Raw genomic sequence first — 27,932 nt, 5'->3', positions numbered from 1 at the left:
CAACTAATAAGGGACAAGTGTATTCCCGAAAAAGAATTTCAATTCAAGGTGTGAAATAGGGTCTACCGCCCATCACATATGCTGATATGGAACTGTTCCATGGCTTGAGTCTGAGTATGTTAGCAATGTTGCTTACAACATAATTCCATTTATGATATTGCGGGGACAAACTTAAGCTTATTTTTCTCCTCTACCCAAGTGTACACAATCTATCTCTAGGGAGAGTCAAGTTTATTTTAATGAGGAAGGGCCTGCCCATAGGTATGAGTAATTAGAATTTCGATTTAAATACGGCTTTTGTGTGTTGGACAGAATCTGTGATTTCAAGTTAAGTTTTATAAATATATATAAAAAATAAGCATAAATAAATTAAGTAAATATATCAAAACTCACGGAACAGTAAACCTGTGATTCACCACCGGACTGATTAAAAACATTCTTTAAATTGAAACCGTTTGTTTGACCCAAAAAAAAGTAAAATCTTTTTCTTTAGAATAAAAAAAGTATTGTAATTTTAGACCTAATTATCTGAACATAATTTTATTAGAAAGGAATTTTAAAAAATATTTGTGCGAAAAACATTTTCAGAGAATTGACAATGGCATTATCGCAAAAAAAAGAAAAAAAGAAAAAAAGCCAATCAAGTAACTACTTCACTTTAGGATCTTGCAGCAACAATCAAGTAAAACCCAACCCAAAAAAAAGCCTATAAGAAGGGACAACTCTTCTCCGCACTGTTACTATTCCTCTTCGTTCTCACTCACTATCAGGCACACTCTTCGTGCTCTCCGCCACTTTCTCCAGATCCATTCTCTATTTTTCTCTTGTTCTCTCTTTCTTTCCGTCCATCAAATGGCTTCTATTACAGGTTCATCTGTTACCATGTCATGCTCCTTGAAGCAAAATCAGGTTTATCACTTTGATCTTCACTTCCGATCAGTTTCTCCTTCTCTTCTTTTGTTGCAATGATTTTCTAGATTTTGTTTTCGGAATGTTTTTTTTGTGTCCATCTGACATTCAATTTTTGGAATGGAGTTTATTGGAATGTGATTGCGTTTTAAAAATGTTGATTTTACAGCTTTCTTAGAACCCGTTTGGATTAACTGATTTGAAGTAACTGGTAAACATTAGGGGCTGAAAAACACTTTTAAGTTATGAAACTGATTTAATAAATAAGCAGTTACATGTTTGGATACAAGCGCTGAAATTGATAATAAGCTGTTGCATTATTTGATAAAAAAGTGTTGATAAATTGTGTTTCTGTTAAAATGACATAAATAACCTTATAAATGTTTATACGGGCATAATTTTTTTCAAAATTTTAGATTCCAGATCGATTCAAATACAAAATACTCTATATGTCATTTTATTTTAAACACAACTGTGCTTAGATAAAATAATTTTTATAATAAATATAATTTGTTTTATGATGAGCATATAATTATAAATTATAATAATTAATAAATTGACAAAAGTTTTTCAGTAAAAAATAAACCTAAATAGGACAAAATATTTGAAGAGAAACAAACACGTCTTCATCACCACAACACTTAGAAAGCAATACACCAAAAATTTTGATATGTCCTCCTTTATTACATACATTTCAAAGATTAATACACAACCACATAGATACAAATATGCAAAGGAATAGAGAATTTGCTTCTCTTAAATAGTCAATGAGAATTCAAGACTTGAAGAGGTGGGGGTTTAGGTTGAAACAATACTTGAGGCCGTGAGTATTGATGTAAGAGTTTTTTTCTAAAAAAGAATATTTTAAGGATAAAATAGTAAAAATCTTGGTCAAACTTAAAGTGCTTATAAGCTAAAAATTCATAAGCTGGGGGTGACCAGCTTATGGCTTTCGGCTTATTTTTGACTTATAAGCACGTGGCTTATAAACACTTTTAACTTTACCAAACGCATAGATAAGCCGAAAAATGCTTATAAGCTAGTTAGACCAGCTTATAAGCTTAGCCAGACACCCTCTAATTCCTTTTTAATTGTATATTAAACTCTAGAATATATTTTCATTTTTCTTTTATTTTTGTGTGTTTTAAAGTTTCTTGTCCTATTATTTCTCTCATGATTTAATTCTATGATTGATCAAAGGATTAGAAACCAAATTTCTCGTGTAATTTTATTAGGGTAAGTAATCAATGAAACACAAGGAAAAATGTATACTTCTTGGTATTTTTTAGGTAAATGTTTCACCTTTTCTATAGAAATATTAGGAGTAACATTTTATGCAGCTTCAAGAAGAAGTTGAGAAACAGCTGCCCACTCCCCACAGTTGTGTGTGTCATTGAAATAACTATACATTTTATGCTCTTGTTAACGCAGGCACTTAACCGAGTCTCTAATTTGAAGATGTCTTCTCTTTCATTCAAGGGGATAAGCTTCTCTTCCATCAGATTGAATCCAGCCACTCGCCGCCCCACTGTTACTTGCGCGGTATTGTTTTGGAACTGGTGTTTTGCTCTCTTTACTTGTTTTTCTATGTTTTTACTTTACCTCTAACCATGATTGTTGGGACTCATTGCAATATGGCCTGTTTCGTTGCTAGCAAAACTGATGCCGGATTTTATTTTGAGCATCGATGATTAGAGCGTTTAGTATGGGAATTTGGTGTTAAGTTATCTTAAGTTGATTTATGGAGACACTAATTCAACAGTAAATAGCAATTATCAATCTATAGACTAAAATGAATTAAAATAAAGTGATAATATCTTATGATGGAAGATTTCCTTATTCCTGGTAGTATCTTATCTTAGCTGGGACTTTGTTTTGCTTGTGGATTTCCAACTCTTCTACTAATAAAGGCACAAAAAAAGGTGAAACTATAGAGATCTTTCCTGATGTTGTTGCTCACTCAAGCTCCTCTATTCTGAGTTTGTTGTGACAAACCATATTTCATTCAGGAATTAATTGGCCTTTTTAAATAATTTCATTTCTAAAATTTTTATGGACAGATACTTTCCTTCAAGAAGGTAAGAAAATTGACCATCCCCATACGTGCAACCACCCTCCCCATTTGCGACCTTTTTGCCATTCGCCCACTTTCCCATTGGTACTCTACTAAATTTCGAACAGAAACCCAGGGGAAGCAATACAAGGAGCAAATGTAAAATTGAGAGAATGATATTGCTTGCTGCCAAAAAGGGGGTATTCTTCTAGCGATGAAGGGAAGAAAGGCTTTGTAACAAAAAATGTATCAAGACTTTTTTGTAATATTTCAAATCTCTCAGGGTAATTAAGCGTAATTGACTAATCCATTGCCCAAGAAAAAAGCAGGAATTCTGCATATTAACTTGCTCTACTTCTGACTTCGCTGATCTAAAGCGTTTGTGCACATTTATGTTCACGTCTCTTAAACCAAGCTATTTCCATCAGTACTGACACTATAGTTGTTGTGACTGTTCATGTGATTAACCTCTTTACCCTAAAATTATCTTGTTTTTCTCATTTCCCTGTTCTATCTGTGATGTGGAATTTCGTGATCAGTAATTCAGACCATAGCATGTTTTTTTTTTCATATGAAATTTATTAACAATAATGAGAGTTTTACCTCTGCAGGCTAAGCCAGAGACAGTCAACAAGGTGTGTGAAATTGTGAAGAAACAACTGGCTCTTTCTGCTGAAACTGAAGTCAGTGGAGAGTCAAAGTTTGCTGCACTTGGTGCTGATTCTCTTGATACGGTATGTTGTTTGGCACTAAGGCTAAATGTTGCACTTGCATTGTTGTGTCTCAGTCCTTTCTGCAAAAATGGTTAGAACAATTAACATATTTCAGTATGGATTTCAGCCAAGTTACTTACATTTCTTAGTTGTTGCCAGTTTGTCTAATATAGCACTTTTGTCACCCTGTATGTTATCTACAGGTTCAGATTGATTACAGAGGATTTTTGTTAGGTTCTTAAGTGAGAACCACCAATTCTGCTGCTAGGTGCTAGATTTATATGCTTGTGCCTCCAGATGATATGGTTTAACACACTGTGTCTAGGAGACAAGTAGAGCCACATGTAAAAACCGTTCCTCAAGTTCTCAAACAAAGGGATTATCCCAAAGCCTCAATTGCATTCTTTGAGGCATCTCGAAATAATAAACTTCTTCTCAGGAACACATTCGTTATTACTGATTTGATTATGTTGTTTTTGTTGAATCTCTTATTCAGGTGGAGATAGTCATGGGGCTTGAGGAAGAGTTTGGTATTTCGGTGGAAGAAGACAGTGCTCAGAGTATTGCAACAGTTCAAGATGCTGCAGACCTGATTGAGGATCTCATTTCAAAGAAAGCTTGAGACGAACTGAACTTTAGAGCCTCAGCTAGTTAGTTCATTAGGATATCTCATGTTTGGTTATTTCTTTGCAGTTCAGGATGCTTCAGTTTGCAATATTGAACTTTCTCTAGTTAAAACACTAGTTTTATTCCATTGGACCCTGCAATTAAATCTGAAGATAGACATGTATATCTATTTTGGCTATTCTTTTCTGCAAGAGATGCGTGCTGCGGAGCTTTGGTGCATATACTCCAGACAACCTATTCTAAAGAGACAAATAGGTGTACTTCCAAATTTCAATGACCCGCTGTGGAAATAAATATCGCCATTACCCGTGGTTCTTCATTCCATCAAAATTTAATAAAATTCACAGACCAATAATACGGCGAACAAATGTATGGCACCAATAAGATGGTCTACAATGTAAGGCTGTGTTCACGTATGAAGTTTTATGATCTTTTCCTGAGCTAAATCTATGCACATTGATGTGAGGTCAGGTAGTAGCTCTAGTGAAAGTTAAAACATTTATGCAAAGTAGTAGCTCTATAAGTTAAAAGTTATCCATGGGTATAATTCCAAACTGGGAGGCACATATTGAGGTTCTCAGTTTCTTTGAGTCGTTCTATTACCAAATATTAAAATCATAGTATTTGAAATCAGTTTATTTAAAGTTTCCAGAATAACTTTCTTGCTCAATACCTCAATCCAATGAGAACTATTCGAACGTTTACAAATTGGGATCCCTTCTTATTTTTTGATTTGTTTAGTCTGTAACAGCTTCTGCTCTGCTCTTGGCTTCCGTTGCTAGGTTATTGAAACTTCTCTTTGATTAGCAGAAATTAGAGCAGTGCGAAAAGGGAAGAAAATGAAATTATTGGATTGGTACCTGAAAATTGCGGTTGTCTCATCTATGATTGGAGGTTCCATGGAGTTATTCATGATCAAAACTGGCTTTTGTATGACAAACTATCCTTTTCACTTTTCTCCCTTTTTCTAATTATAGTACAGTAATATTTTAATGTGTTGCCTTTTCTTGGAACTGATTTAAGTTCGCATTTCACAGACGCCAAAACTCTTCATTAGTGGGAGAAATATGGATTTGTACTTGAACTGCAACATTAGTAATTAATTTGGATCTTGTTATGCAGCTAGAGATAGCTCATAGCTTCTAGTGAAGCCAAAGTGCTTTAGCTAGGATTTTGTTCTCAAGTGGAAATCCAAAATTTTGCTAGTACCTTCTCCCACTTCTATTTATGTTTGCAGGTAGGTTCATATAGGAAGAATAGAACCTCTTCGCGTTGTTATATATCCATTTTGATGTTATGAAGAGAAGTTATTTTGCTAATTTTATCTTAACACTTCGAATCAGATGATAAGGTAACTATTCTCGAGGCAGAAAAGAGAGCTCTGCTGAAGCTAAAGCTGTCAGAGAAGCTCTCAATCCATGGAGATATCATGATGCCGAAGCAGAAAAAAGTTCTTAGCTTATTTTCACGACCCGGAATCTCAACCTCGGATCGTGATGACGCCTAACATTCACTTGCTAGGTAAGTTGACGTGAATTAATTAATTAGTCAATTTTAACGATTAAAAACAAAATAACGATATTCAACGGGAAATAAATGTCAAGTCTAACACAGTACGAATATAAACCACGTGATACTATCTACTCCCAGAAATCCGGAGTCACGAGCAACTAGAAGTCTACAAACATAGTCTGACATAAATACAACTGTTCGACGAAGATAAACAGCAAAAGTGGAAAAATAGAAGGGGACTTCAAGGTTTGCGAACGCCAACAGATTTATCTCAAGTCTTCGTAAGAAAGTGATCCTAGCCGACGCACCTCAAGCACTGCTGGGACTAGTACCAGTATCTGCACAAGAAGTGCAGAAGTGTAGTATGAGTACAACCGACTCACTGTACTCCATAAGTGCCGAGCCTAACCTCAACGAGGTAGTGACGAGGTTATGACAAGACACCTACATAATAACCATGTACAAGTATATATAAAGCAACAAAAATAACAAGAAGAATGATAGAATATTAACTGGGAGGGGACATGCGAAAGGGGAAAATATCATAAAAATGACAATTATGAAATCACGAAATAACATTTGTCAAATTAAGCAACAATATAACCAAGTAAATCACCAAAACCGAAAATCCAATAAATCAATGATATGAAAATGGCACGACATCACCTTCGTACTTTTACTCTCGTTCTCACCATGCAATAATATGATTATAATAGTACGGCGTCACCCTTCGTATTTTTACTCTCGTCCTCACTGTTGACGACCAATTTTGACCCTCCCTTTTAAAATTAATTTATTTATACATAATAATTTGAATGAATTTTTCAACCAATAATACCTATTTTTTTACAAAATTAATTTAGTATTAGTAATTTTGAAATTGATAATTCAATGTTATAATTGTAATTATAAATATGCCATGCTTACTATTTTAGATTATTAAAATAACTTCTATATACATAGGTTTTGTAATTAATTTAATGATTTATTTCATAATTTCTAATTAATTAGATTATTGTGTTAATAATTCGGAATTAGTATTATAATTTAGAAAATAAGGTATTTTATAAATAATAAATTACAATAATTAGTAGTATATTTGATAATTATAATTTTTACTATATTTTATTAAAAATAATTAAGTTTATTTAAATTAATTTCAAAGGGGTTAAAAGGCTAAAGGGCTATGATTGCAATTCTTAATTAAATATGGGTTGGCTACTGTCTCCTATGTCCGTGATTTTCGCTGAACCTTCTTTCACCGATGAAATTCGAAATCCCCCAAATCCGAATCCTAAGACTCAAAGATGCAACTTCGAATCTCCAGATTTCCTTTGTGCTTCGTTAAATCAGAGCATGCATGATCACATTTCAGAGCCTCATCATGATTATTCGAGGTCCAAAGGTCAAATGCAATGGCATTTGGACATTTGGGCTTTACCCGATGGGTTTTGCCATCAATGGTCACATTCTCTCTTCTCAGGTAAAACTCCAATTGATTTTCCCTATGTTTCTCTTGTTTTTACTCGCCTCTGCTTGTATCACCTTGTAATCGTCACTCTCCACTATCTAGTTTGAATATGCTGAAACCTTAAAGGCTTCAATAGCTACTATAAATAGCATCCTTAAATGCTACCACCAAAGATACCAACACTACCTAACAATCGGAAAGAATTAATTGCAAAATAATGGTGTTTAAGAGTTATTTTCGATTAAGGCCAAGTCTCTGCTTGATTTCCGCTTCCTTCCTTTCTTGGTTCTGAGTTAATGGTTGGAGTCTAAGTCTTGGACTTCTAAATGGCTGAATTGAGCTCTTTGTTTGGCTTGCTGCCCTAAAGGAGGTCAGTAAAACCTCAACCCTATCATTCTCTTATTTTGTTGTTGATCCTGACTTATTCTGTTATCTTTTACTAAGCAATGATAGTAATAATATGCTATGGTTGACTATTTTCGTATGTTTGTTAATGACATATGGTTGATAAATTGATCTTGGGATCATGGGTTCCTTTAATTGTTGAAATAGAACTATGTGTTGATCTTAATAAACATCTGATGATTTATATCTACTGGTTAACTTTAAAAACAACCAAAGAGCTTCTTAAATGTTCCCGATATCTAGTTTCAGACTTCTTTGATGTTCTATTAGTACTACTATGACTGTTATGCTAATATGCCTTGAGTGTTATTTGCATTTCATAATGGTTTGCTTAATAGCCCAGACTTAAACAAAGTGTGAACCTGTTTAGTGGTCAAAACTAGATTGTCATCTTAGTTTAGATACACTAGCTCATGACCTTTAAACCAGTTTTATCTCCTTGACATGCCTCTGTGGTTCTGTTGATTCATAGAAGTTTATTAGTCATCTGATTGAACTCATGACTGCTTATGTAAGCATGCCCTAAGTTAGTTGGATCTTTGTGTCACTTTTATGTATATTCTGAGATTGTTATGCACTTAACTTAAGCTATGAGGTGTGGATAAGATGTATTCAAGTTTTGATATTCTATTTGTTGAGCTAAAGTGCTGAAACTAAGTTCCACTATACCTGAAATCCCATACTTGACAGCTTAACAAATTTCCCTATTGTGATGATACCCCTACCCCTTTTATGAAACTCATATAGTGACACTGCTGGCTTGATTCTGTGATCACTCTATTCATTTTGAAATAATATAACTTCTTCTAAGTGTACCCTATTGGTGTTCCCTTGAATACTCTGCACTATTTGTTCTTTAAATACTCATGGTTGTCTCTCTTAATCATGTACATACCTACACTATCCTTGAAACTTCATTTAACTCATCTTAAATGCATCATGCTTAACTTATGAGCTTAAGGTGAATCTTCTGTTGCTACAGTTTTAGTATAATAGCATGCTTTATTCCTCAATGAGATTAGCATGAAGTTAAAAGCTCTTAGAAAGAAGTAATCATGCCTTTGGCTTTAAAGTAAAATATGTTTGTTAGCCCGAGATTATGTTAATACTCTTAGAAGTTCTCATTGAACTTGTGAATCTATGACTTTGTTAATACCTTTTAGGAGTCCTAATTGTAATTTGTTAATTTGCGACTCTGTTAATACCTTTTAGAAGTTCTAATAGTAGTTGTTAATTTGTATCTTTGTTAATACCTTTTAGAAGTTCTAATTGCAGTTATTAATCTGTATCCATGTTAATATCTTTTAGAAGTTATAATTGTAGTTGTTAATTTGTATCTATGTTGATACTTCTCAGAAGTTCTAATTGTAGTAGTCAATCTGTACTCTCCCAATACTCCTTAGGAGTTTTACTGAAACTGTTAGTCTATATCTTTGTTAATACTCTTTAGGAGTTTCAATTGGAATTGCTAACCAGTATGCTAGAAGTTAAGACTTAGTCATAACAAATCCTTGATTAATTTTATTGAAGGCTATTGAGAAGATGTAGTCATGAATCTATTATGAGTTTTGTTACGACCCAAATTCTAACCTGTCGTGATGGCGCCTGTCTCGAAACTAGGCAAGCTGAGAATCTCAGTAAACCATAATTTCTTTTAAGTTTGAAAATATAATATTTAAATAAAATTCACAAATCCTACAAATACCGATACAACCACTCCCAAAACCTGGTGTCACTGAGTACATGGGCATCTAATATGAATACAAGTCTGGAAAATACAGTCCATAACAGTCTGAGACCAAATACTGTAAATAAGGAGATAGGGAAGGAGAGGCAAGGTCTACGAAACACGGCAGGTACCTCTGAATCTCCGGAAAATCAACTGCACGAAAGAATCGACACCCTCTATGTCCGAAAATACCTGGATCTGCACACGAAGTGCAGGGTGTAGTATGAGTACAACCAACTCATTAAGTAACAATAATAAATAAGGAACTGAAGATAGTGACGAGCTACACAGTTATAGTTCACTTTCAGTAATTCCAGCAAAGAATAGACATGCTTTCAAATCCAGCAGTTTAAGTCAAATCAGTTTTATATAGTTCAAGTTCATGTATTCCGAATATAAAATCTTTCAGAGTATTTCACAACAATGACAGATAGCAACTAAGTGCAACAACAAATGAAAAGCAAGTACAGCCTCTCAGGGCAACAGTCACTCAACTCGTCACAATAGCTTAACCACTCGGCTCTCAGCCCTCAACGCTCACACTCAATGGGTACCCTCGCTCACTATAGGTGTACAGACTCTGGAGGGGCTCCTACAGCCCAAGCGCTATAATTTACACGGATAACTCATGTGCTGCACGGACAACTCACGTGCCATAGTATAAATATCTGGATCATCATGGACAACTAACATGCTGCACGGACAACTCACGTGCTACAGTATAATATAAGGATCCGCATGGAAAACTCACGTGCTGCACGGACAACTCACGTGCTATAGTATAATATAAGGATCCGCACGGACAACTCACGTGCTGTACGGACAACTCACGTGTTGCACGGACAACTCACGTGCTATAATATAATATCTCACAATCAGGCTCTCGGCCTCACTTAGTCACAAATCTCTCCAGTCTCTCGGGCTCTCAATAATCATGAAATCAACCCACACAACAATCAATAATGAACAATATATAGATTGGGATAAAATAAATAAGTAAACTGTGACTGAGTACAAACAACAATTACGTAGGTAGTTCAACATGTACACGACCTCTGTGGGTCCCAACAGTACCAACATATATCCTAAACATGGTTTATAACATTACTTATAATCAAATTTCCACAACACACATAGAGAGCACATAGCTAACAACAAGTTATTCAACTTTACAGTTTTCATGGGACATACCAAGTCACAATCCCCTCGGTGCACGCCCATACGCCCGTCACCAAGCATATGCGTCACCTCCAAAATAATCACATGATACAAAGTTCGAGGTTTCATACCCTCAGGACCAGATTTATAACTGTTACTTACATCGATCCGAGCAATTCTTTATTCCAATAAGACTTTGTCTCGCGAATTGGCCTCCAAACACCTCGAATCTAGTCACAAATAATTCGATTCAGTCAATAAAATTTATTGGAATTAATTCCATATGAAAATATAATTTTTCCACAAAATATCCGAAATTTAACTCAAATATTGCCCGTGGGGCCCACATCTCGGAACCCAAAAAAAGTTACAAAATCCGAAAGCCCATTCAACCACGAGTCTAATCATACTAATTTTACCAAAATCCGACCTCAACTCGACCCCCAAATCATCAAATCTTATTTTCAAATCTCTAAGTTCAAATCTCCGATTTACACCTCAAAAACATGTAATCTAGTCGAATTATTTGATGATAATTCAATATTATGGAGTAAAAATAATCACAAGGGACTTACCTCAAGTTTTTCCGTGATTTCTCGCAAAAACATTGCCTCAACCCGTGTTTGGAATGTCCAAAAATGAGAAAATCACGAAACCCTCTATTTTTGTACACTGTTCAGAGGTTTCGCACCTGCGGCCTCTTTAACCGCTGTTGCGCGACCGCTTCTGCGGATTTTCCCTCGCTTCTGCGATCACCCATACGCAGGTGCGTGTCCGCACCTGCGAGATGCCTTCTGCATCTGTGTTCCATAGTCACCAGCCCAGCCTTCGCTTTTGCGCATCTTAGCTCGCACCTGCGAGTTCGCTTGTGTGAGTTTCCTGTATGCTTTTGCGAACCTTGCACACCTACGATGTCCATTGCGCTTCTGCGTGGTCGTACCTGCGAGCCAAGTTGCACAGGTGCGATTGCACCAAAAGGCAGAAACTTCAAATTTCTTCTAAGTCCGAATTTGATCCGTTAACCATCCGAAACTCACCCAAGCCCCCCGGGACCTCAACCAAATATACCAACAAGTCTTAAAACATCATACAAACTTAGTCGAACCTTCAAATCACATCCAACAATACTAAAAACACGAATCACACATAGATTCAAGCCTAATGAACTTTGAAACTTATAATTTCTACAAACGACGTCAGAACCCATCAAATCACGCCTGATTGACCTCAAATTTTGCACACAAGTTATAAATGACATAACAGACCCATTAGAATTTTTAGAATTTGATTTCGACCCCGATATCAAAAGTCAACCCCCGGTCAAACTTTCCAAAAATTTGACTTTCGCCATTTTAACCCTAATTCCACTAAGGACCTCCAAATAATTTTTCGGACATGCTCCTAAGTCCAAAATCACCATACAGAGCTATTGGAATGATCAGAATTAAATTCCAAGGTCGTTTACACATAAGTTAATATCCGGTCAACTATTTCAACTTAAGCTTCCAACATGAAAATTCATTCTTCCAAGCTAACTCTGAAATACCTTAAAACCAAAACCGATAATTCGCACAAGTCATAAAACCTCATAGGAAGTTATTCAAGACTTCAAATAGTTGAAAGGTGCGTAAATGCTCAAAACGACCGGTCGGGTCGTTACAATCTCCCCCACTTAAACATACGTTCGTCCTCGAACGTGCTAAGAGTTGTTCGTAACCTTCAAATCTCTATTCCACCTTACCACGCACATACCCGGGGTGATCTCGCATCACCCTATTCTATATAGGCATGACCTTATAACATAACTAAAAATCATTAATTTTACCTTAGCCCAAAAACCTTGGAATTCAATTCCCAACCTTCAGAATTTGTTTTCTAGACACGAATCTTACATTTACACACTGTATGAGTCTAGACAAGCTGCATCGAGCTATAACTATAATCACAGATATAATCACCCATCATATTACACAACTCGCCCACTCGTAGCACCATTCCTGATCACAGTAACTACTCCAAACCAACCAAGTACTAGTATAAAATCCCGCAGTCAACATAACCTCATTCCACAACCTTCGCACACTGCCAATGATGAAAGAAATAATCAAAAACTCATAACAACTCATCAGATCAACTAGCCATGGAGCTCTCTCGCCCGAACCAAAACCATAACCCTCTTGAATATACCATAATCAAGCCTGATAGTACCCATTCTAGGTCCAATGACCTTATATTATTAAACATAACTATCCCATAGACACGCCACATCAATATAACTCCAGCCACCACTGCGCAATCCATGTACCCAAATATGGGAGATATATCAAGGAAGAGAACCATATTGCAATTTCAACAAGCACCACCACAACCATAATGTTACAACCAAATCCTCAAATTTCATGAAGAGGATAACCGTAGGCGCATGTACACAATTCCTCAAATACGCTATTTATGTAATTTTTATCGTAGAGGAAGGAAAGCAATGAAATCCGATAAATTATCAAAGAAATAAAATTCCCACACACGGCACGGACAACTCACGTTCCAATAATATGAATCGCCTGGCATGGTCATATGCCTCCAGTCCCAGCATATCATACAGGAGCAATTAAACAAGTACATTTGTAAATGATAATGAAATAAGATGCTCATGCTCTTGGACTGGTATAAATAGCACGCTATAGTGTAAGCATGTGAAATGTCTCCTATCACACTTCAAATCGGCAAGTTAACGTGGAAATAGTAACTACCCCATTTATTCAGGGAATCATCTTCTTTGTAACCTAAAGTATAGCCCAGATAGTTCTCAACAAAGGTACAAATACGGGAAACGTTATAACTTTACGCTTAACAGTCAACTCTAGGCATATTATAGCCTAAGCATTCTTCCGAGTGTGAATACTTGCTCTAATGCCCGCACATGGGCTCAAACCTCACATATATGCGCACTCATAGCTACATAAATAATTAACGCAACTAGTGCCTCCACTGAGTTAAAATAAAATACTCATCTCAAACAGGCTGCAACCCGAAACAATATACTTCTTAGAACTCCCAGTCTCCAAATTTCTCAAATATATGAATCATCGTAACTGATCCCAACTCTAGCACTAGAATGACTAACACACCTTCCATTCACGATCTTCCCATAAGGAATACTTTCATAATTCTTTCGTGCCTCCTGGCAACAATTTGAATATCAGTAGTCTTTCAACCGGGTGAGTACTGCAATACCAATGAACATCCATAAGTCAAAACACAATGCGCCTTTTGAAATACGCACCCTTCTCAAGGATTACCGACCAGTTATAACATTCATCTAATTATCTGAAATTGACCATTCTGTCCAAAATTCGTGATCTTCCTTTCAAGAATAAACTTTCACCTTGTACATGTAAATCCTAATCCCGCACAATGCACTACATCTATTATGCCATCATGTGACAAGCACAAGAACCCTATTATCAACTCCGAGTCACCAGCAAATTACATACTCGGTTAGTTAGAAATATTCCTCTTGCTTCCTTCTAGGAGGGAATCATAATACACAACACATTTCCCACACCAGTAGAAAATATCCGTTTCAAACCATGGTAGAAACAATCAAGAACACTTTGAAATCTGTTTGCACATAACCAATCTATAAAAACTGAATTCCTCTAACTCGACCAAGCCACGTAGGTTACCAAACCCGAGAGTATTGCCACAAAACACCCGTAAAGCCCAACCTCATCGTAAGAACCAAAAGAACCGAGCATACCATTACCATACTAATCCATCATGTTACCCATTTTTCGTATTTTCTCCGAGTTTCTTCTGAATTACCCTTAAGTTGACATTTCTCCTTGTCAAAACACTTTTATCTTTACCCAAAGCTCACTACAAGAAATCCTAACATAAAACCAGATCGCCCTAGGGCCCATAAGCCATTGTATTCTTCTTAAGCACCTCCATAAATACCCCAACCGTAACACTCACTCTGAAAATACTTTATGCGAATTTAAAATTGTTCCTCTTTCCTTTCTTATACTGAAATATAGAATCCATAGTCAAATAGAATTACCGCACGTACTGATACCATCTAACGTAAGTAACTAATTCTAGTGATATACAAATTCGAAAAATTTTCAATTTTCACATATACATTTTAAATCCATTAGAACCCTCTCGAGAGTCATCCACTCTGCTTAAATCTAATTTACTCCACCCCAAACAGGCCGAAAGACATGTGCTTCTTTAGCACAATCAACACTCAAATAAGTAACCCTGCCTTATCACGACCAATCAAATTCATACTTTGTGTGCACTACATCCTTCAAAATAACAACTTAGTCATTCCATAATTTTCATGTTTTCATAAAGTGCAAAGTAACCCGTATCCAGGAATTTCTTTACTCGAGTCATCCTCGATCTCTACCTCTGCAAATCATAGCTAAGCCACAAGTATGCCTCGTACCAAAACTAAAATTTAGCACATAACCATGAAATCAAATTGTCAATAGCAGGCTCCCCCACTTAGCTTTAAGCTGCAATTATATAAACTTAGAACCCACAAGGATTTCTCCTTCTCAATTACCATGATCTCGCACCGTTAGCCCGCCAAACTTCTCGAAGTCTTTTGTTAAGCTTTTCATGAACATTATGACTCACTAGCTACAGTCACACACCCGACCTCTTACCGGGTAGCAAGTAATATTCCCAGCAGAAGCTTCATCAACATCACACCACCGCTAACTGCGCACAGGAGATAACCCACCTGTGGACTTCCTTACCGACATCTTCCAAAGACGCTGCATTGGGTGCAATGACCACGTAATTAGTAAATTCTCCTGAGTTCATGCTCGCCCACCATTTGTATAAGTATGCACTTTCCCCATCGACATCAACTGAAAGTTCAACAATACCTTCCAAACTCAAGTCATATTACGCCTGAAACGACAATCAAATCTTCATATCCCTCTTCATTTCAAACAACTCCTTTCTGCCGTATTTAATCTTTCTTCGTACAGTAACCATTACTCCAAATAAAGTCCGTAGGCCAAATCACATTCTATCACGATTCCAAATAATTCTACACTTCCTCAAAGCACGCGACTACCCTACCACATAATTCATATGCTAATTTGCCACTCTTACTTCGGTTAAATCATCTCCTTTAAGCAACTTCTCAACCTCTACTTCTCCTACTTGACCTGCTAGTACTTCAACCACCGCTAAACACTTCCCGTCATGTCTTCCCTCATACTTTGCTTCCCGACTGTTGCATCAAATCAAAATGCATCTCTGTCGCACCTGAACCCATAAAATATTACCGACTATAAGCCTCTTCGAAGATCATCTTTCTTGAGTCATCAACATTAGAAATTCCCATTCGTAACCACAATTACTACACAATCACTTACTCTTCTTGAGTCCAAACTCATTGACAAGACATGAGAATTTAATTTGCCCCACAATTTAACAACATGAAAGATCTTACAAAACATTCACACTCGAGATTGTACGTCACATCAAAATGAAAATAAAGCACCCAATGGCCTTCCTTTACATTTCAAGTAAACTCTTCTCGTCATATTCAAATCATCTTAACACATCCCGCAGTTACATCATACTCATCACAAAGCCATTCCACCGCTCATCGAGCCACAAATTCTACTCGTAAGGACATTACCGAACATATGAGTCCAAATGTATAGGTTACAACTAAAGTTACCGAGCCTAAGCTGTAGTCTAAACCTGGCCTCAAGTCCTCAAGACTGGCCTATCACCAAATTACATGATACACGTCTTGAACCACGTTCATAGAATCCCAAATCGGCGACGCACAACTGATACCGAGCGCTCATATGCGCATACGAAATGCGTGGAAGGAATTCAAAGAGTTATGTTTCAAGCTGAATCAATTCCGCACGATAGAATACAGGAAAGTAAAATTTTCCTAAGGGTTCTGTAGCCTCTAGAAGATAAGTACAGACGTCTCCGTACCGATCCGTAAGACTCTACTAAATCTGCTCATGACTCGTAAGACCTATGTAACCTAGGCTCTGATACCAACTTGTCACGACACAAATTCTAACCTGTCGTGATGGCGTCTGTCTTGAAACTAGGCAAGCCGAAAATCTCAGTAAACCATAATTTCTTTTAAGTTTGAAAATCCTACAAATACTGATACAACCACTCCCAAAACCTGGTGTCACTGAGTACATGAGCATCTAATATGAATACAAGTCTGGAAAATACGGTCCATAACAGTCTGAGACCAAATACCGTAAATAAGAAGATAGGGAAGGTGAGGCAAGGTCTGCGAAACATGTCAGCTACCTCTGAATCTCCGGAAAATCAACTACGAGAAAGAATCGACACCCGCTATGTCCGGAAACACTTGGATCTGCACACGAAGTGCATGGTGTAGTATGAGTACAACTAACTCAGTAAGTAACAATAATAAATAAGGAACTGAAGATAGTGACGAGCTACACAATTATAGTTCACTTTCAGTAATTCCAGCAAAGAATAGACATGCTTTCAAATCCAGCAATTTAAGTCAAATCAGTTTTATATAGTTCAAGTTCATATATTTCGAATATAAAATCTTTCAGAGTATTTCACAACAATGACAGATAGCAACTAAGCGCAATAACAAATGAAAAGCAAGTACAGCCTCTCAGGGCAACAGTCACTCAACTCGTCACAACAACTCAACCACTCGGCTCTCAGCCTTCAACACTCACACTCAATGGGTACCCGCACTCACTGGGGTGTACAGACTCCGGAGGGGCTCCTACAGCCCAAGCGCTATAATCTGCACGGACAACTCATGTGCCATAGTATAAATATCTAGATCCGCACAGATAACTCACGTGCTGCACGGACAACTCACGTGCTATAGTATAATATAAGGATCTGCACGGACAACTCATGTGCTACACGGACAACTCACGTGCTATAGTATAATATAAGGACCCGCACACACAACTCACATGCTATAATATCCCGTACGGACAACTCACCTGCTGCACGGACAACTCACGTGCTATAATATAATATCTCACAATCAGGCCCTCGGCCTCACTCAGTCACAAATCTCTCCAGTCTCTCGGGCTCTCAATAATCATGAAATCAACCCAAACAACAATGATATGATGCATCAATAATGAACAATATAGAGACTGGGATAAAATAAATAAGTAAAATATGACTGAGTACAAACAACAATTATGCAGGTAGTTCAATATATACAAGACCTCTGTGGGTCCCAACAGTACCAACATATAGCCTAAGCATGGTTTCTAACATGACTTACAGTCAAATTTCCACAACACACATAGAGGGCACATAACTAACAATAAGTTATTCAACTTTACAGTTTTCATGGGATGGACCAAGTCACAATATCCCCAGTGAACGCCCATACGCGCGTCACCATGTATGTGCGTCACCTCCAAAATAATCACATGATACAAAGTCCGAGGTTTCATAACCTCAGGACCAGATTTATAATTGTTACTTACCTCAATCCGAGCAATTCTTTATTCCAATAAGCCTTTGCCCTGCGAATTGGCCTCCAAACGCCTCGAATCAAGTCACAAATAATTCGATTCAGTCAATAAATATTTATTGGAATTAATTCCATATGAAAATACTATTTTCCACAAAAAATCTGAAATTTAACTAAACAATCGCCAGTGGAGCCCACATCTTGGAACCCGACAAAAGTTATAAAATTCAAAAGCCCATTCAACCACGAGTCTAACCATACTAATTTTACCAAAATCCGACCTCAACTCGACCCCAAATCATCAAATCTTATTTCCAGATCTCTAAGTTCAAATCTCTGATTTACACCTCAAAAACATATAATCTAGTTGGATTATTCGATGATAATTCAATATTATGGAGTAGCAAATAATCAAAAGGGACTTACCTCAAGTTTTCCCGTGATTTCTCGCTAAAGAATCGCCTCAACCTGTGTTTGGCATATCCAAAAATGAGAAAATCACGGAACCCACTATTTTTGTACACTGTCTAGAGGTTCCACACCTGCGGCCTCATTAACCGCTGCTACGCGACCGCTTCTGCGGATTTTCTATCGCTTCTACGATCACCCACGTGCAGGTGCGTGTCTGCACCTGCGAGATGCCTTCCGCATCTGCACTCTACAGTCACCAGCCTAGCCCCCGCTTCTGCGCATCTCAGCTAGCACCTGCGAGTTCACTTGTGCGAGTTTCCTATCTGCTTCTGCGAACCTTGCGCACCTGCGATGTCCATTGCGCTTCTGCGTGGTCGCACCTGTGAGCCAAGTTCCGCAAGTGCGATTGCACTAGAAGGCAGAAACTTCGGATTTCTTCTAAGTCCGAATTTGATCCGTTAACCATCCGAAACTCACCCGAGCTCCACGGGATCTCAACCAAATATACCAACAAGTCCTAAAACATCATACAAACTTAGTCGAACCTTCAAATCACATCCAACAACACTAAAAACACGAATCACACATAGATTCAAGCCTAATGAACTTTGAAACTTCCAATTTTTACAAACGACGTCGGAACCCATCAAATCACGTCCGATTGACCTTAAATTTTGCATACAAGTCATTAATGACAAAACAAACCTATTAAAATTTTCAGAATCAAATTTCAACCCCAATATCAAAAAGTTAAGCCCCCGGTCAAACTTCCCAAAAATTTGACTTTCGCCTTTTTAAGCCTAATTCCACTACGGACCTCCAAATAATTTTCGGACACGCTCCTAAGTCCAAAATCACCATACAGAGCAATTGGAATCATCATAATTAAATTCTGAGATTGTTTACACATAAGTCAATATCTGTTCAACTATTTCAACTTAAGCTTCCAACATGAAAATTTATTCTTCCAAGCTAACTCTGAAATACCTTTAAACCAAACCAACAATTCGCACAAGTCATAAAACCTCGTAGAAAGTTATTCAAGACTTCAAATAGTTGAAAGATGCGTAAATGCTCAAAATGACTGGTTGGGTCGTTACAAGTTTGGACTATGTACTCCCTCTATCCTTAAGACATATGATCCAAGTATTTGGTTTCCTAATAGTAATATGATATTGCCTTTGTCCCTATGTGTGTTTTAAGCTGGTTTCTTTTGAGTATGCCTAACATATCATTCACAATAAATCATGTACTTTTGTTAGATTAGGGTTACACTAGGATGATTGGCTATCGTATGATCCTATAGTATTCTGTATTAACTATTATGGGAAATGTATATTCTTTTGTGGTGTGGTATCACTGTGGTATGGGGATTTACATTGAAGTACCTCATTGGCTCTTAAACCTGTAGGGAAGAATGAGTTTGAGTGGTTAGGGGTATTTGGGAGTAGAGTTTAGTTCCTGTTTGGGTTACTCTCCCTGACACAAGCACTGTCCCGGGCCTTGAGACCCTTGGGAATTTTGAAGTGTGAGGGATCCATAGAGTGCCTTGTCCTTGAATGGAATTCTACCCTTAGCCTCTAATCTATTAATATTTATTACTCCCTTTAGGTTTAGTGTTTAATGATAACAAAAGATTTTCAATGTAAATCACTTTGCTATATGTGACCCCATATTAGTGTAATTTTCATATTCTGGATTATTACTATTGATTGTTAAATTTGTTTGGTCCCTTATTAGTTTATTTCATGTATAGTTATGTGCATAGAGTAACACATCTAATGACTTTATCTCTTTCTTGAACATATACTATAATTGGGCCTGCCAAGTTCTCAAAGAACTCATGCCCAAATCCTGTACCTGCGCGTTTGGGATTCTGAAGTCTGCTTCTGTCCATTCCTGCTATTTACTCCTACCTCTTTTCAGGCCCAAACCAGAGTCACTACTTCTTCTTTACTGCTTTATTAATGCTTATTATTATTTTACACAGATATATAACACTCACCATATTTGATTGAATGCTTTATTCCATATCTATGAATCATGTGGATAATCTAGGTAAGCCTTAAAAACATAGGATTAAAAGAAATATTAGACCTAGTAATAGATAATCCTGATTCATTAATCATTGATGTTATTAACCTCTTATGCTTTTACTAACATTTTTATGAAGACTTTGAAACCAAAATTGCTTAGCAAAGGACGACAGTCTCTCTTTAAAAAAAAATACCAGAAATGGAAACCAAATCGGTCTTTAGTCGAGCTTTTTTACAAAATTAAATCAAACAACTGTCGCAGCCCAGTTAAAGGGGCTTCCAACGATTTCTTTATAGTAAAAATGAAGTTTGAAAACCAAGGTATATCTTAGACCTACTTTTACAATACCCTTATTAGAGTTGTACAAATAGCCATATTCATTTAAAGACATAGTGCCTTATGACTTAGCCCTATATCATATGGTTTATATACACAAACATTATGTATAATGGTTCAAAACTCTTTCAATCATATCTTCAAGACTTTTATAAGCTTATACCCTTTTAAAACTACACATCCTCTTTTCAAAATATCAGGTTCTAAATTAGATATATAAATAGTATGTTGTACCCCCTAACACTAGTTAAGCAGAATATATACAACTAATCCTTTAATTCTAGTCTAAGTCCTATGGAGCTACCTCAGGTAGATTTTAAGGGGTGCTTAACACCTTCACTTTAGAAGTACAAGTATCCTTACCCAAAATCTCACTGGTTAGCAGACTAATAAAAATGACCTTAGTAATTAAATAGGTACCCTAGTATACCTTTAAATATTAAGTGGCGACTCTTTTTTATTATCAACAGGGAAAACATAAGTTAAATCTTGTTTTGACTCATGCAAAATAGGGTGTAACACTCACCATGCAATATCATGAATATAATGGCACGACATCAACCTTCGTGCTTTTACTCTCGTCCTCACCATGCAATAATATGAATATAATGGAACGACATCACCCTTTGTGCTTTTACTCTCGCCCTCACCATGCAATAATATGAATATAATGGCACGACATCACCCTTCATGCTTTTACTCTCGTCCTCACCTTGCAATAATATGAATCTGAATAATAAACAAGGCGGAGAATAGTTTCACTTCAAATATGGTGCCATGATATCAAACTTCAATTTCCAAAATATTCGACATCTTTAAAATAAATAATAAATACGAAACGAATAATTAAAAAAATAATAATCTAACCTAAGCATGGATACCATAATTAATGAAACCATATAATACAAAGAAATAATTTTTACCCGTATGCTTTAACCCAATGAAAATGCATAGGTACTCGTCACCTCACATATAAATTGTCCCCATACATAAAACATGTAGCAAATAGACCAATAAGTCCTAATCCCCCAAGACAAGGTTAATCACGACACTAACCTCACTCCGTAACCAAATCAATGCTCAACCGCGGCTTTTTCTCTAGAATTAGCCTCCAAACCAATCAAATCTATCCAAACATAGTTTAAATAATTCAAAATAAGCTTTAGAAACTATCCCACGAGTGAAAAAGATTCAATCTTTAATGTTTTTAGAAAAAGTCAGCAAAGGTCAACCCCGAGCTTGCTTGATAAAAACCCGAGATTCGGACCAAAACCCAATTACCCATTCACTCTCGAGCCCAGTTATATGATTAGTTTTGAAATCCGACCTCAATTTCTCAAAATTCTCAATTTCTACCTAAATCTTTAATTTCTACCATGAAAAAACATAGATTAAAGGTTAAATGGAAATGTGAGGAAACAAGTTACAATCTAATAATCTATGAAGTTGGTATGAAAAACTTCTTCAAAAGCGCCTCTAGGCCGAGCTCAAACTTGAAAACGGTGAGAAATGGGATAATTCCTAATTTTTGAACTGTTTAAAAGAGTGCGCGTTAGGTGTTCATCGCATTCGCGAGACACATAACGCGATCGCGAAGCATTGCAGCCTAAATGGACTTCGCGTTCATGGGTAACCCTTCTCTTTAGTGATGGCCTCACCCACCTGGCCTTCGTTCGTGTAGAGTAACCACTTGTTTCCCTAGAATCCCCTTACCCATCGCATTCGCGTGTGAATAATTGCGTTCGCGAAGGGTAATCCCTCCACTGCTTCGTGACCCGTTATCCGTGTTCGTATAGAAGAACTTCGCCCCTGTCCTAGTTTTCCCTTCACGATCGCGATAGTACCTTCGTGATCGCGAAGCACAAGGCCTCAGACACCAGATACAGTTGAAATTAGCTATCTCCCAAGAACAAAAATGACCCGTAGCCTATCTTAAACTCATCTGAGCCCCTCGGGCTCCAAATCAACATGCACACAAGTGTAATAACATCATACGAACTCACGCGCACGATCAAAACACCAAAATAACACGTAGAACTACAAATCGGACATCAAAATGTATGAAACTTTCAAAGAAACCCAAGAACTTCCAAATTCACAACCGAGCATCCGAATCCTACCAATCAATTATGTTTTGCACAAAATTTTGCAGACAAGTTTTAAATAGAAAAATAAACCTATACCAAGTTCCGGAACCGAAATCCAAAAATAAAGTCAACCTACGGTCAAACCTAAGAATTGTTTAGACCTTCAAATTACTAGTTTTCAACAAATGACGTCAAATCAAGTTAGGGACTTCTGAATTCAATTTCGGGTATATGACCAAGTCTAAAATTACGATACGGACCCACCGGAATAGTCAAATATCGATCCGGGGTCTTTTACATAAAATGTTGATCGTAGTCAAGTCGGGACATTTTTAAAGCTAATATTCATGTTTTCTTCATTTTGTTCACATAAAAACTTTCCGAAAAAAAATGCGGACTGATCATGCAAATCGAGAAATACTAAACGGAGCTAATTGAGGTCTCGAAACATGAAAATAAATTCGAGAACTCAAAATGATCTATCGGGTCATCACATTCTCCACCTCTAAAATAAACGTTCGTTCTCGAATGGACATAGAAAGGTACCTGGACTGGTGAAAAGGTATGGGTATCTACTCCGCATATCGGACTTGGACTCCTAAGTAGCTACCTCGATCGACTGCCCTCTCCACTGCACTCTAATAGAAGGATAACTCTTAGAACTCAACTTCCGAACCTGTCGTGCTAAAATGGCCACTAGCTCCTCCTCGTAAGTCAAGTCCTTGTCTAATTGACTAAGCTGAAATCTAATACATGTGATGGATCACCGTGATATTTCTGGAGCATGGAAAATATCTAGGTGGCAATGCAAGCTTGTAGGCCACCTCACCAACTCTCTCAAGAATCTCAAAGGGTCCGATATACCTAGAGATCAACTTGCCTTTCTTCCTGAACCTCATCACACCCTTTATGGGTGAAACTCGGGGTAAAACCCTCTCTCCAACCATGAATGCAACATCATGAACTCTCCGATCGGCATAACCCTTCCTCCTAGACTGTGCTGTACGAAGTCGATCTTGAATCATCTTGACCTTTTTCAAGGCATATTGAACCAAATCGGTACCTAACAACCGAGCCTCTCCCGGCTCAAACCAATCCAGTGGCGAATGACATCGCCTCCCATATAAGGCCTCATAAGGATCCATCAGAATACTCGATTGGTAGTTGTTGTTATTATAGGCAAACTCCGGAAGCGGCAAGAACTGATCCCAAGAACCCCCTAAATCCTTAACACAGGCGCGGATCATATCCTCCAATATCTTAATGGTGCGCTCGTACTGTATGTCATCTGGGGAAAAAATGCTACACTCAACTCAACTCGTGTGCCTAACTCACCCTGTACGGCCCTCCAGAAGTTTGATGTGTATTGCGTACCCTGATGAGACGACAAAGGGTCTGATATACCTACGGATCAACTTGCCCTTCTTCCTGAACCTCATCACACCCTTCATGGGTCAAACTCGGAGCAAAACCCTCTCTCTAACCATGAATGCAACATCACAAACTCTCCGATTGGCGTAACCTTTCTACCTAGACTGTGCTATATGAAGTCGATCTTGAATCATCTTGATATCCTCCAATATCTTAATGGTGCGCTCGTATTGTATGTTGTTTGGGGGGCGAAATGCCACTCTCAACTCAACTTGTGTGCCTAACTCACACTGTACGACCCTCCAGAAGTTTGATGTGTATTGCGTACCCTGATTAGAAATAATGGACCCCGACACACCGTGAAGACGAATAATCTCGCGGATATAGATCTCAGCCAGCTGCTCTGAAGAATAAGTAGATGCCACCAGAATGAGGTGCACCGGCTTGGTCAATCTATCTACAATGATCCATACTATATCAAATGTCTTCAAAGTCCGTGGGATCCCTATAACAAAATCCATAATAATACGCTCCCACTTCCACTCGGGAATCTCAAGTCGCTGAAGCAAACCGCCAGGCCTCTGATGCTCGTAGTTCGCCTGTTGGCAATTCAAATACCGAGCCAGTTACGCAACATCTTTCTTCGTTTTTCTCCGCCAATAATGCTGCCACAAATCCTGATACATCTTGGAGGCACCTAGATGAATGGAATACCGCAAACTGTAGGCCTCCTCAAGAATCAACTCACAAAGCCCATCCACATTGGTCACAAAAATCTAACCCTGCATCCGCAACACCCCATCATCTCCAATAGAAAACTTCTTGGCATCACCATGCTGCATCGTGTCCTTAAGGACAAGAAAATTGGGGTCGTTATACTGACGCTCTATGATGGGCTCATACAAGGAAGACCGAGAGACCGTACAACCAAGAACCCGGCTAGGATCCAAAACATCTATCCTCATGAATTGTTTAGCCAAAGAATGAACATCATATGCTAGCAGTCTCTCACAAACTGGAATATATGCAAGGTTACCCATGCTCACAACCTTTTTACTCAAGGCAGCTGCCACCACATTGGCTTTCCCTAGATGGTACAAAATGGTAATATCATAATCCTTTAACAACTCTAACCATCTCCGCTGCCTCAAGTTGAGATCCTTTTTGTTAAACAAATATTGTAGACTCCGATGATCTGTGAATACCTCACACGACACGCCATAGAGGTAATGCCTCCAAATCTTCAATACATGAACAATAGCTGCCAATTCTAAGTCATGAACATGGTAATTCTTCTCATGAACCTTCAGATGCCGAAATACGTATGCAATCACCCTGCCATCCTGCATCAATACTGCACCAAGCCTAATACGCGATGCATCACAATACACAGTGTAGGATCCTGAAATTATGGGCAACACCAACACTGGGGTTGTAGTCAAAGCAGTCTTGATATTTTGAAAGCTTAACTCATACTCATCGGACCACCTCAATGGGGCACTCTTCTGGTTCAATCTAGTCAATGGGGCTACAGTAGATGAAAACCCCTCCACGAACCGGTGATAATAACCTGCCAAACCCAGGAAGCTCTGAATCTCTATAGCTGAAGTAGGTCTAGACCAGTTCTGAACTGCCTCAATCTTCTTATTATCCACTTTAATGCCCTCGGCAGATACAACATGTCCTAAAAAGGTAACTGAGTCCAACCAAAACTTACAATTTGAAAACTTGGCATATAACTGACTATCTCTCAGAGTCTGAAGTATAATCCGAAGATGCTGCTCATGCTCCTATCAACTGCGGGAGTAGATCAAAATATCATCAATGAAGACAATCACAAAAGAATCCAAATAAGGCTTAAATACCCGATTCATCAAATCTATAAATACTGTTGGGGCATTTGTCAAACCAAATGACATCACTAGGAACTCATAATGCCTATACAGAGTCCAATAATCTATATACATCCTCATCGAACCATACTTCCTTTTTCACAAAAAACGCTTGTGCCCCCAGGGCGAGACACTAGGTCTAATGAATCCCTTATCAAGCAAATCCTGCAACTATTCCTTTAGTTCCTTCAATTCAGATGGGGCCTTGCAGTATGGTGGAATATGGGCTGAGTGCCCGGAGCCAAGTCAATACAGAAGTCGATATCTCTATCGGGTGGCATCCCCGATCTGTAGGAAATACCTCTAAAAACTCACGCATAACTGGTATTGAATCCATGAACGGAACCTCCGTACTAGAATCATGAGTATAGGCCAAATATGCTAGACATCTCTTCTCGACCATACGCCAAGCCTTCACTGTCCACCATATTAAGAAGTAGGAGATATACACTAGTCTCAAAACTCCCGATAGAAATCACACTCGAGCGATAAACATGATCTACAATAATAAAATCTCTCACAGGCGTGGACACATACACAGGAGCACTTAAAGAATCATGAGGCATAACCAGATATGAAGCAAAATAGGATGACACATAGGAATAAGTAGAGCCCTGGTCAAATAGAATTAAAGCATCTCTATGGCAAACTGGAACAATACCTGTGATGACGGCGCCAGATGACTCTACCTTATATCTAGCTAGAAACGCATAAAAATGGGGCTGGGACCTCCGAATCTCGGACGGCCTCTAGCTGGTTTGCCTCTATATCTAATTTCCTAACTCCACTTCTAATGGCATGACCTCCAGCTGAAGCAGCCTACCGCTGCCTCTAGCTGGTTGAGCATGCGGTGAAGCAACTAGTGCTGGAACCATGGCACGAGAACTCTATTGTGGCATGTCGCCCTGTGCTGGGGAAAAATCTAGCAAGGTGCCTGGGATCTCCTCAAGTATAACAAGTCCTCACCTGCTGTGACTGCTGACCCTGGAATTGATCATGTCGACCTGAATACCCATCCTAGTGACTCTGGATCAGAGGTACACTAATAGGAGTTGATGATGCACTGTAGGCTAGCTGCTCAGGATGAGACACATAAAGATCACGCCTACTCGAAGCACCATGGGATGCCTGAAGCGCTGACTAAAATAGCCTGGGAGGATAGCCCCTACCAAATTAACCCCTGCCTCCAGACGAGGCACCACTAAAACTACCAGAATGATGAGGCCTTTTATCAGATATCGCCCCCTCTCCTGACCACGAACCATTTCGATCCGTCTAGCTACGACCCTCTGAAAAGAGATATCATCTCTGGTCTCCTTGGCTAACTGTGGCCTAATATTGAAAGTAAGTCCATTAATGAATCTCCTCACTCTCTCCCTCTCAGTAGAGAGTAAGATAACTACATGGCAAGCTAGTTCCACAGATCAGGTCTCATACTGGGTAACAGTCATGCTACCCTATTGTAGGTGCTCAAACTGCCTGCGGTACTCCTCTCTCAGAGTGAGAGGAATAAACTTCTCCAGAAATAGTTGCAAAAACTGATCCCAGGCAAGTGAATGTGAATCGGCTGGTCTGGTTAACACATAATCCTGCCACGATCTCTTGGCAGAACCGATTATATGGAACACTGCAAAGTCGACCCATTGGTCTCAACAATACCCTTATTCCACAACACCTCGTGGCACCGATCCAAGTAATCCCGTGGGTCCTCCAAAGGTGCACC

General features: G+C 38.1%; 1 protein-coding gene across 1 annotated transcript; it reads left to right on the top strand.

The window, feature by feature from the left end:
* Positions 1-648: 648 nt before the first annotated feature.
* Positions 649-4,493, top strand: LOC104118756 (acyl carrier protein 1, chloroplastic-like). Its single transcript, XM_009630097.4, has 4 exons — positions 649-909; positions 2,341-2,451; positions 3,574-3,696; positions 4,172-4,493. Exons 1-4 carry the CDS (start codon positions 853-855, stop codon positions 4,295-4,297), a joined length of 417 nt encoding a protein of 138 aa, XP_009628392.1. The 5' UTR covers positions 649-852; the 3' UTR covers positions 4,298-4,493.
* Positions 4,494-27,932: the final 23,439 nt, after the last annotated feature.

The sequence above is a fragment of the Nicotiana tomentosiformis genome, chromosome 6 (assembly GCF_000390325.3).
Source record: "Nicotiana tomentosiformis chromosome 6, ASM39032v3, whole genome shotgun sequence".
NCBI lineage: Eukaryota > Viridiplantae > Streptophyta > Magnoliopsida > Solanales > Solanaceae > Nicotiana > Nicotiana tomentosiformis.
The sequence above is the reverse complement of the archived record's forward strand: the minus strand, read 5'-3'. Positions and strand labels throughout refer to the sequence as shown.

Excerpts from the sequence above, each read along its gene's own strand:
- LOC104118756 (XM_009630097.4), top strand. The coding sequence starts at position 853 with ATGGCTTCTATTACAGGTTCATCTGTTACCATGTCATGCTCCTTGAAG. Across the intron at positions 910-2,340 it reads GCTCCTTGAAGCAAAATCAG|GCACTTAACCGAGTCTCTAA; the intron begins GTTTATCACTTT and ends TTGTTAACGCAG. Across the intron at positions 2,452-3,573 it reads GCCCCACTGTTACTTGCGCG|GCTAAGCCAGAGACAGTCAA; the intron begins GTATTGTTTTGG and ends TTACCTCTGCAG.